Source organism: Onychostoma macrolepis, chromosome 20 (assembly GCF_012432095.1).
Source record: "Onychostoma macrolepis isolate SWU-2019 chromosome 20, ASM1243209v1, whole genome shotgun sequence".
NCBI lineage: Eukaryota > Metazoa > Chordata > Actinopteri > Cypriniformes > Cyprinidae > Onychostoma > Onychostoma macrolepis.
In genome coordinates, this window is record NC_081174.1 from 10092308 (window position 1) to 10104762 (window position 12455).

At 36.9% G+C, this 12455-nt stretch overlaps 1 protein-coding gene across 3 annotated transcripts in view; it reads left to right on the forward strand.

The window, feature by feature from the left end:
• The window catches only part of dnm3a (dynamin 3a), a 41855-nt gene that overhangs the window by 19361 nt on the left and 10039 nt on the right, over nucleotides 1-12455 (forward strand). For all 3 annotated transcript variants that reach the window (XM_058755501.1, XM_058755504.1, XM_058755500.1), the window contains 3 exons: nucleotides 2511-2620; nucleotides 9508-9619; nucleotides 12096-12260. In XM_058755501.1, coding sequence (XP_058611484.1) covers nucleotides 2511-2620; nucleotides 9508-9619; nucleotides 12096-12260 — 387 coding nt within the window. The remainder of the gene's footprint in view (nucleotides 1-2510; nucleotides 2621-9507; nucleotides 9620-12095; nucleotides 12261-12455) is intronic.

The window sequence follows — 12455 nt, forward strand, 5'->3', positions numbered from 1 at the left end:
CTCTCTTTCTTTCAATCTTTTGGTCCGACTCGCTCCTATCCACTCCTGTCTTTCTCCCTCCGTCCTCTCTCGGTACTCCCAGCCATCCTCCGGACTTCCCTGCCCCATCTCTCCCTCTCTTTCTCACTCACTCTCTCTCACTCTCTCACTAAAGCGGTACCAGATGTTGTATTCTTAACGCCAGCCTGTCATTTCTAACTTTTTTTTTCAGCCTCTAAAAACTCAGGCAGGAAGTGGGCCCCTCTGGAATGAAAAAAGAGAGAAAGTTTTTGAGGGGTGCAAGGAGTCAAGGAGGACAACGAAAGATAGTGTAGTAGTTTAAAGGAATAGTTTACCAAAAATTAAAAATTCTGTCATTGTTTGCTTACCCTCGTTCTTACAAACCCATATGCTGTTTTTTTAATGAATTGTTGCACAACTCATTGATACTTCATAGTGATCAGGGCCTGTCAAGCGCCACAAAGGAAAGTAAAAGTGCTCCAAACAACTGTGCTCCATAAAAGTGTGCAATATTCAAAGTCTTATAAAAACTGTTTTTTGTGAGAAGACGTATACTGTAAAAAAAAGTAATAATGTAAAATATATTAAAATTTAAAATAACTGTTTTCTAATAGATTTTAAAAAGTAATTTATTCCCGTGATGCAAAGCTAAATTTTCAGCATCATTACTCCAACCTTCAGTATCACGATCAGAAATTATTCTGATATGCTGATTTGATGCTCAGCTAACATTTCTTATCATACTTATGTAGGAAACAGCATTTATTTGAAATAGAAATATTTTGTAACATAATAAACGTCTTTCACTTTTGATCAGTTGCATTATTGCTGAATAAAAGTATACATTTCTTCAAATAAATCTGTCAATCTGTCAACTGATAACAACTTAAATTTCAGTACGGTATGTTACTCACACAAAGCAATCATACTGTTTCAGAAGACTTCAAATGCAGTGCACGAAATGTATGGACCGCTTTAATGAGTGTTTTTGTTGTTTTTGGTGCTTGTCAACTTTTAGTTGATGATTTTTTTTGGTTGTGCTGTTCAAATTCAGAGAACAATCAGGTTTTTGAACATTGTTAGATGGCCTAGTTGATTTGCAGAAAATACTCCTTTCCAAGAAAATTCCTACGCAGGCGCTCCGTCAGACTTAATCACTGATAGCGGCATCATTCGGTTCTTTTCCGCCTTCTGTTTTTCATTTTTACTCTTTTTAGAGTGTTTCCCCTCACACTTTCATCCCTTGTTCTTCTCTTTCTCTCCCACATCTCCGTTCCATTATTTGCAATGTAATCCAAGCCGTTTCCTGAGACCCCAGCCCCTCCTGTACAGACAGAGGGAGGAGAGAGGTGGAGAGGGGGAGCTCTTTTTCTTTTCTTTTTTTCAGACGAAATGTTGTGTTTTAGAGCCTTGGTCCGAATAATGACTTCCACATGTGGGCCCTCGCTCTCTATCTCTCAATTCCTCATTCTTTTTCCTTCTTTATTTCTCAATCCTTTACTCAAAGAGTAAAAACTTGTGGCTTCTCTTATGTGCATTTTTTTTTTTTTTGTCCTGGGCCTGAAGCCATCCTGAGGATGATCACATGGATCTACAGTAGATTCTTTTTTTGTTTCTACGCTCTTGGCTTTCTTCCTCATGGTCATCTTCCCTAGTTCACACCATTTTAAAGAGATAGTTCAGCCAAAAATGAAAATGAATGTCATTATTTAGTCACCCTGATGTTGTTCCAAGCCTGTATAATTTTCTTTCTTTTGTGGAACACAAAGGAGGAATGTGCTTGTCACTCTTTTCCATGCAATTGAAATGATAAAGTGTTGAAGCTTTCAAGCTTAAAAAAGGTTTTATGGAGCTACAGTGAAATCTTAAACATCCAACCTTGTTCTCCTTTCCTCTTAAAAATAAAGGTTCTAAATGGGGTTTTTGCATTAATGCCACAGAAAAACCATTTTGTGCAATGAAAATGTTTCATGGATGTTAAAGGTTCTTCATGGAACCATCAAAGCCATCAATGTGAAGAACATGTCATGTATTTTTAAGACCATCTGCATGTTCATGAGTTTACAAGAGATGTCTGATTCTTCTGATAGTTGTTTTAAATCGGATCTTTTCAATTAATTGGTTGATCTGGTTCACAAAAGTATCCATAAATAATGACTTTGTGACAGTTTTGAAGATGGAACTCTCCAGTCCCCTTTCATTGTAATTAAATGAAAAAGAGCAACCAGCACAGTCTTAATAATTTCTTCTTTTGTGTCCCATGAAAGACAATGACAAACAGGTTTAGACCAACATAAGGGTAAATGATGACAAAACTTTCCTATTTGGGACACCAATTTTGAGAAACTCCTACTACAGTTTGTTAACACGGTACTAAATCTTATTAGGATCTTTACTGGCTGTTTCTCAAAACTTTGCTATGTTTGAATGCTAAAAAGGAGCCTAGACAGTCTGTCTAAGTAGGCAGCTCAGTAAAACTTAAGATGTCCATTGTCTGTCTCATTTTCTAGGAAAAAGAGAAGAAATACATGCTTCCTCTGGACAACCTGAAGGTGCGAGATATAGAAAAGGGCTTCATGTCCAGCAAGCATGTCTTTGCCATCTTTAACACAGAGCAGAGGTCAGTTATAGCACCTACACACACTTCAAAAGAGAAAATGTATTTGCAGAGAATGTTTTTTCAGCTTTATAATGATGTAAAGATCAAACACTCAGAGTACATGCCAAATGAAGTAGATTTATATTGTAGACACAGCTAAAGAAGAATTCAACCCCCGAGTGACTGGTGTGTGTGCATGTGTGTGAGAGTGTGTGTTCAGCCATTAGCAAGACAAGCAATAAACAATCCAGTAAATGGTCTGCACATATTACAACCAAATTTCATGGCTTTATTGTCCTACTGGTTATTAAAGGTTTGGACAAATTGTAAAGAACCAAACATCACTATTAAAGGGTTAGTTCACCCAAAAATGAAAATTAGCTCATGCTGTACTCACCCTCAAGGCATCCTAGGTGTATATGACTTTCTTTTTCAGATGAATTCAATCTGAGTTTTTTTAAAAATTGGATTAAAAATCGGAGTAAAAATTGTCCTGGCTCTTCCAAGCTTTATAATGGCAGTGTTTCTGTTCAACAGTCCAAAAAAAGTGCAATGAAGTGCATCCATCCATAATAAAACTTGCCTCACACGACTCCGGGGGGTGAATAAAGGCCTCCTGTAGCGAATCGATGCTTTTTGTAAGAAAAATATCCACATTTAAAATGTTATGAACACTTTTCTCTCACTGCTAACTGCCGTAGTGATTAGTGACAAACGCAGAAGCGCAGAGGAGAGAACAAAACAAAACAAAACACCAGTCACGAATTAGAAGTACAAAACGAGGATTTCTATACAAGCCAAGAGGAGACTGGTTTTCCTTTGCTAAAGTAAGGAAACTTTGCTTCCTTTGCTCCTGTAAACAAACTCGCGAGACTAGCATATCTCAGAGGCGCGTGTGCTACACATACGTCCTACATCATCCGCCCGGAACGGCTTACACGTACTGTATAACAGTTAGCGGAAATGAGAGAAAAGTGTTTATAATGTTTTAAAAATGGATATTTTTCTTACAAAAACGCATCGATTCACTACAGGAGGCCTTTATTCACCCTCTGGAGCCATGTGAGGCACATTTTATTATGGATGGATGCGCTTTATTTGACTACTTTTGGACTGTTGAATACACCCGTCCACTACCATTATAAAGCTTGGAAGAGCCAGGACAGTTTTTTATATAACTTCGATTGGATTTGTCTGAAAGAAGAAAGTCATACACAGCTAGGATGCCTTGAGGGCAAAAGCATGGGCTAATTTTCATTTTTGAGTGAACTAACCCTTTAATATTGTTCATAGGATTAGTAATGTTTGGGGAAAAGTCATTGTCTAGTGCAGGGGTGCCCATGCTTTTTTGTATGGAGATCTACTTTTCAAATGAGAAACTCACCGAGATCTGCCAATTGAAAAATAAATAAATAAATAAACTACATATAAAATAAATAAACAAATACAAAGCTTTTGGGGATTCATCTTTATATTGCATTAATTTAACTATTATTTTTTTTAATAAAAAAAAAAAAAGTTCATTTCTTAGTAGCCCCGTAGAACAGGGTCTGCATTTACCTAAAGCAGTGGTTCTCAACCTTTTTCACTCCAAGACCCCCTCCTCTCCAAATCAATAATGCAAGCCCCCCAACATTTTCTATTCACTAAAACCTTTGTATTCTAATACTTTTCAATTCCATGTAATTATTTTTAAACAAAAACAAATTCAAGATTGATTTAAACATTCCGTGTTCTTTTTTGCAAACATACTTGGCAAAAATGTCGCTGCAGATATTCTATGCAACATAAAAGTACATAAAGCTCAATTATACAGTAATTAAAAAAAAAATAAGCACAAATCAACCTTCCACACCAAACAAGAACACAGGGAAATGCCATAGGACTGCATATAAACTACTACGGATCCATTCAGAATCACTACACACCAAAATACTAATGAAAAATATAAACATTCTTAACGTGTGGAAACTCGATCTGAAGACGGCTCAGCAACATCAGTGAATAGTTCTGTTAGAACCATTGATCTATAGTAGATCAGTGGTCAGAACACGCAATTGTGTCTATGTCTGGAGTGTCTGATGGCCATATGTACACAAACATCATGATCCTAACAAACATCTCCAAAACACACGAGCATCTGTTATAAAAATTTGCTGTATTCAACTATGTGAATATACTGAACTGTGTTCAAGCAGAAATATGATGTTACAGTGATCAGTGCGTCAAGAGCGCACATACACAGTTCATTTGAGCATCAATAATAACGGACACGTGCCTAATGTACAACTCCTGTATGTCACTATAATCGTCTTTACCTTGATTATAATCATCACCCATTAAAACTTTACTAATGTGACCCTGGCTTGATTTATCCATCCAAGAGCTGTAGTTTGTGTATCATATACTCACACAGCGGTTTTGAGCCACCGTTCAATCTGTATTTCACACAGAACAATGAGAAACTTGAGCTGCTCCAAAACACAGAATATCACAGAATACGTAGAGAGGTGGTGCTGTTATTTATTTATATATATTTTTAAATTATTTATCATATTAATCATAAAATTAGTGAATTTATTATATTTTAGTTTTAAGTTATCTCGCGCCCACTAGTTGAGAACCACTGACCTAAAGCATATTTAAATTATGTGCCCCCCTGTTCTAGTGGATGGTGAAATGAGTGAAAAATCCGGTAACGCTTTATTTTGATTGTCCACTTTAGACATTCTACTAACAGCATGTAACTTTGCAACTACATGTCAACTAGCAGTCATTAGATTATTAGTAGACTGTCTGCTTAATATCTTCTAACACTTTATTTTGATGGGCCCACAACATACTGAGTATGAGAAACTTTGCAAGTATATGTCAACTTATTCTACTAACGCTAAACCTACCCTACTGAGAGTTAGTAGACATGTAGTTGACATGTAGTTACAAAGTTACTATAGTTAGCAGAATGTCTAAAGTGGACTATCAAAATAAAGTGTAACCAAAAATCCAATAGACAAGGAGAAACAACATCCCAGCATCATGGCAATAGGAAATGTAGAAAAGTTATTATTTTAGAGTTATTCTATTAGAGGTATTTTAGAATAGAATTTGATATTTATTCTCTCTCTCTCTCTCTCTCTCTCGCTCTCTCACACACACACACACACACACGCATTCCATTCTACAACATCTGGACTATTAATCAAGTTAGATCTTTCTTCTCCTCTTTTAATATATTTCTCAGTGCCACAACCAGACTTTTATCCTCTGTGTATTTTTATTTTCTGGTGCAATTTGTTCTCTGAGCTCCTGGCTACTTGCATGGAGGGTTTTCCAGAATTTCAGGTCTGTAACCCCGTGTCTTAACCAGGCTTGATAAATGTTTGATAAAAAGTCTTGATGTCTTGATAAAAAGAGTTGATGCTCTATTCAAATGTGATGAGTGATAGGACATTTTGTCAGTAACTTGGATGCTATTTCTGGATAGCCCGCCCCATGGTGAAATCTCACTGGTCCTAAATTTTTTAAAGATAGTTCACACAAAAATTAAAATTTTGTCATCATGTACTCACCCTGATGTTGTTAAAAAATCGATATGATTTTCTTTCTTATGTTAAACATGAAAGAAGATATTTTGAAGAATGCTGGTATTCAAACAGTTGATGATCCCCATTGACTTCCATAGTATTTCTTTCCCTGCTATGGAAGTCAATGGTGACCAACAACTATTTGGTTCTTCAAAATTCTTCAAAATATCTTCTTTTGTGTTCAACATAAGAAAGAAACTCATACAGGTTTGGAATGAGTGAGGGTGAGTAAATGACAAAATTTTCATTTTGGGTGAACTATTCCTTTAATGTCATTACGGTCACTTTTGATAAATTTAATGCATCCTCGTGAATAAAAGTGTTTCTTATTAAATCTTTTTTACTGACTCCAAACTTTTAAACAGTAGTCAAGATCATTTTATTCTTTATGGTAATTGTGTTTGACATTGTCAGAGGGCTAAGATTCACTGCAAAGGCAATTAATGGGCCATCAGTGAACATGTCACACAACCAATCCAAGACTGTTGATTTTGCCTTTCAATGAAAGAAATCTTGTCTCAGAGGGCAAAATCGTAGCCAAAATTGTGGAGTGCAGTGGAGTCACATCTGGTGGTCACAGTACACACACACTTACTCACACATCCACATACCCTTCAACAGGGACATATAACTCCATTTCACATGCACTCCTTTATACTTTCTAGCATAAACACACTCTACCTTCACAGTAATACTTCACAGAGAGCACGACAGGAACAGGGGGTGCAGTAGGACACACTTCTGGCACATTCCTGGCCAGTCTCTACTTCAGTGTCCCTCCCTGCTCTCTTTTTCTCTCTGTCTCTGACATTCTGTCTCTAGAAACGCAGCCTCTTTCGTTTTCAAGTGCGGGTGTGTCTGGGATTGATTAGCTGCTTAATTGGAGAGATGTTGGTATGCTGCGGTGAACGCACACACACACACACACACACACACACAGCTTTGACAGTGAGAGAGGCATGGCAGACTATTGTAAACACACCCAAGGCTGCTCCACAATCAATCAGATGCTCTCACACACTCCACACACACTCATACACACACATGCATCCATCATTTCAAGCACTCTGTATAAAGATATTCAAGCTTTCATAAACTCCACACTCATTCCCACTCACCAGCAGAAACATACCACCCAGCACTCCGAAAAATCCCCTTTTTTTCTCTCTTGCTCTCTTATACACACACACACACACACTTTAATGATCTAGTGATTCATACTGTGCCCTTCACACCCACCAACTCCCTAGTGTCAGAGCGACCGGTGATGTCAGGAGGTAGATGTCGTTTTGTCACAGCTGTGAAAAATGTTCATGAAAAAGCAGAGAGCATTTTCTTCCACTTTTTTGTCTGTGTTTGCATCAGTGTGCATTACATCCAGGTTCATATATGATGACAAGTAGTTATGTGTGGTTCTGGACTCACTCAGGACTGTGATTAAAGGAAAGTTTTGGATTTAACATAAGCCATGACATCTGAAACATTGTAACGATTACTGCAGACAATAATTACGACCCGCTCATCAGTTTGTAAAAACAAACAAAATTAGTTTTTACAGTAATGCATTTACAAAGGAAACCTCTCCCCAGACAACTTATACTAAAAAGCTAAAAAAAAAAATTAAAAAAAATGGACTTGGCAACCTGCTGAAATAAAAGTTTGAAGTATTTAAATTACTACAGCTAAAACTATATCAATATAAATAATGACTAAAATTAAATAGAAATATTAAAATGAATAAAAATCAGAAAAGCACATGGCAAAATTCCTAAAACTTAAACTAAAATTAAAAAGAAAACTTAAAGCTTTTATAAAAAAAAAAAAAAAACAGTAGAAGTGACAAAAAATAACTAAATGACTAAAACATAAACAAAAATTAAAATTGAAAACTAAAAATATAAAAATCAAAGCTAATTAAAAAAGACTATCCCCCGGTTTCACAGACAAGGCTTAAGCCTAGTCCTAGACTAAAATGTAAATCTGAGCTGTTTCAACTGAAAGAAACTTGCACTGACTGATCTTAAAATATGTCAGTGCCTTTGTTTTGTCTCAAGATGCACACCAGTAATGTTTTATTCTAAGGCACATTTATAAAAACTACTTAAATGTCCTAATTGACCTATTGCCTAATCCTAGCTTAACCTAAGTCCTCTCTATGAAACCAGGCCTAAAAGAGTAAATTATTAATACTGAGATTGCATGTATCTAAGACTTTGGGACAAGATCTAAGCTTCAGTTTGAAAAAAATAAAAAATAAATAATCCATAATAAGCCCCAGAAACATAGCCAAATATTATTTTTGGATGCACACAGATTGTTTTTTTTTTATTTTGTGCATACTCCGTTTTTGAGTCTAAATCCTTTTAAAAGTCAGAGCCGTACTTTGTGGTTTTGGAATGGCAAGTAAAGTTCATTACATTCACAAGCACCGCAGTTATCCTGTCATAAATATCATGAACTACCAATGAATTATGAATCGTTTAACCACAAAACAATATTCCACACATTACACCGTATTAGGAGGGTCTGCAAAGCAAATGATGTTTGGACGCTTGGATCAGTGTATCGCTTGACGTGTGCAGTCATATACGTAAACTTTCAAACTAAGTCCTTACGCAAGCGACTACAAGAAATTATTTCTCAGTTACAGCAATTAGTAGCACTGAGTCATATCTGCGCTTGTAAAAACAGTGTTTTGTAGCTGAGTTTTATGAGATCGAAGCATGTGAGAATGTGGTTGCTTTGGTGTGTGGTTTGTTTCAGTGTGTGCGTGTGTCCGACTTGACCCCGGTCTCAGGTCACGTTCCTGTAGCCATGTTCTTATCAGCCGTAGACTAAATCAAAAACACATTGTACATTATACTTTAAGCCTCTTACCCCACAGGCACAACAAAGAGAAACAATAGCCACAAAAAGAGAGAGAAATGAGAGGGAAACAAAAGGAGGAGAGGAACAACAGAATAATTAGGAGGAATGTGGAACAGATGGAGAGAGACGGGCTCCAGATTCCTGCCTCTCTCTGAGCGAGAAAAAAAGAGGGGGAGAGAGACTGGGTAAAAAGATATGAGACAATAGATGGGAATAGGAACGATGGATAAAAAGTGAGGTGAGGGAGGATAAAATCTGGGAAAAAAAAGAGATTAGAATCAGATCGGAGAGAGTGAATGGATATTCACGTCAGACTGGGCTGAAGGGGTGGTCTGGGGTTTGTGGTTTTGGACAGATGATATGTACGAGTGAGAAAGGGTTTTTGCCGCACTTGTTTGTGCGAGAGTGTATGTGCTGCCATGGGAACCGGCTAAAGACAGATTATTTTCGCCTTAGGAACGTGTATAAGGACTACAGGCATCTGGAGTTGGCCTGCGACACTCAGGACGAGGTGGACAGCTGGAAGGCCTCTCTGCTGCGAGCTGGGGTTTACCCAGAGAAAACCACAGTAAGCACAGGAACCCACTGACTTCTGTACCTGTACGCTAAACCCTGCGGCCTAAAACTTCAAAATAAAGGTTACAGTTTAAGCCAAAAAGGGCTTTATAGCCGGATGCCATGTGGATATTTATAAGCTCCACTCAGAACTTTTATTCCCTACTTCTTTACAAAACCAACAACATGTGCTGGTGCTGTAAAAGAATAGTTCAAAAATGCCCGATTTTTATCAACCATTGAGTTCCTTTCTTCTGTGGAACATAAAAGGAGACATTCTGAAGAAAATTCACTCTTCCCTTTTTCATACAATCAAGGCAGAACAGACCAAAAACACTACAAAAAAAGCACCATAGAAGTAGTCCACATAACGTAAGTCCAAATATGCCTACTTCCCTACTATATAGATGAAAAAAAGTATGTGAAGTGAGTAATATGTATGAATTTGTAGTATTTATAAAACAGTAGGTGAATAGTACCTGGCCTACTGCTTTTGGTGAGATTCTGAAGTGCACATCTGATGGACACTTTACTATCAATGATATATTCAATGAAATTTGTTTCTTATCAAATTTAGTAACTACTTAGACAGTATATGAAATTTTGGGTGCAGGTCTTCACTTTTTTTTTGCACCATAGCTCTCAAACATAATTTGCATTTCCACATATTCAAATTTCAAAATGACTGGTTCCGAGATATGAATATAAGATTCTAGCAAATGATAATGATTTTAGTCTGTTCCTCGCACAAGTCTTATGGTTTCATATAGACTTGAAATATAGACTTGAACTATAACGCACAACTCATGGAGCACTTTTTTGATGCTTTTTTGTTCTTTTTTGCACATGTTCTCATTCATTTTTATTGCATGTAAAAGAGCAGCATGAACATTATGCCTAAAGTCTTCTTTTATGTTCTATAGAAGAAAGAAAACCACAGTGGTTTGGAACAACATGAGGATCTAAATGATGACAGAATGTTCATTTTTGAGTGAAGAACCTATAAAAAAGTATCAACTTTGCCAACTTTATTCAACTTTTTGATTCGTCTCCAAAGAATCAAATGACCAACTTTACTGAAACTTAAAGGGATAGTTTACCCAGAAATGAAAAATCTGTCATCATTTACTCACCCTCATGTCATTCCAAACCAATGAAATTTTCATTAATCTTCAAAAGATAAAGATATTTTTAATGAAACCTGAGAGATTTCTGTACTTTCATTTAAAATCCATTCCACCAAAACTTTGCTGATTCAAAAAGTTAATGGTAAAAGGAATCCATATGAATTTAGTGGTTTAATCCAAGTCCTCTAAAGATAGAGAACATAAAATATGGTAAATAGTAGCTGTACTTGCATGTTTGAGTGTTCATTGTTCATATTTGATGGTCTTTATGTATGTGTGTTGATAAAAGTTTATGTGTGAATAAAAGCCTAAATTAAATCTGTTCATCATACTGTATAAAGCGATCATGTCTATTGGATTAAACTGCACGATTCATATGAATTACTTTCACGGTGTATTTAGGAACTTTGTGAAGCATCAGAGTTGTGGTGGAATGAATTTTCAGGATAGGAACAAGAATATCTTCATTTGTGTTTCAAAGATGAACCCAAAAGTACGGGTTTTGAACATGATGAGTAAATGATGACCGAATTTTCAATTTTGGGTGAAAAATCTCTTTAAGCACTTCAAAGAACCATTGAAACCATTTTATTTTTTAATGTGCACCAGTCTTCACAAGCTGCAGTGTTCTAAGAAACATAAAGATATTATACATTCACATAATAACGAGGCCCACATGGAATCTACGCACAGGGAGCGTTTGCAGAAACCTCCACAGATTCCTGCAGAACTGGAGCACCTTGTGCTCATAAATGTTTAACACATTTCATATTTTACTGCACACGATTCTACAGCTTTTTTGCCCTAAAATAAGTGCATAAAAAGTCCACCGATTCCATCTAGGCCTTCTTATAACTGTGGATAACTCTCGCTCCTGTAGCGTTTCTATGTGTGTGTTTGACTCTGCGGCTGCAGGCTTCATGGTGGCTGTGCTCTGGGGTCAGGAGCTCTGCTGCATTCCTCAGCTCTTGTGTCACACCATGGAGGATCAGCGAAGGAGGGGGCTTTGAGCTCTGTTTCTAATCAGCTCCCTTGCCTTTTTTTCTTCACGCACCCCTCCATCCCCTTCTTTCTGTCTTTATGTATGCTTTGGAGCAACATGTTGAGTGATGTCACAGTTCTGTCAGGGTTCCCCATAATTCGCTCTGACAGAAGTCTACCACACCCCCTCCGACACTCACTGAAGTAAAACTCGTTTTTTCCTTGCTTCTCGTCCCCCAAACATCTCTTTTCCAGCTTGGTTCACTTTATGTATGTGCACTCATTGCCCTCTGAAACATCTTTGTCATCCCTCAATATTGATAGTACATTTCCTATCCAGGTTTGCCCACATCTTCCTCTGTCTTTTTTCTGATTGGTCAGGTAGATGGAGAGGGTTCAAACCAGGCGGAGAGCTTCTCCATGGACCCTCAGCTAGAGCGTCAGGTCGAGACCATCCGCAACCTGGTTGACTCGTACATGAGCATTGTCTACAAAAGCATCCGAGACCTGATGCCCAAGACCATCATGCACCTTGTCATCAACAATGTAATAAAAAAGAAAAAAAATCAAACCAGTAAAACTTTTTTTTTTTTTTTTATGTAAGATGCAGAGATATGTATTCATTCATACATTTATATTATATAAAAATAAACCATATCATGTTAACATTAGGTTTCCCCAGCAGGGACATTTGTTTTACATTAGTATTTTATTTACAGTATTTATTACATTATTATATGT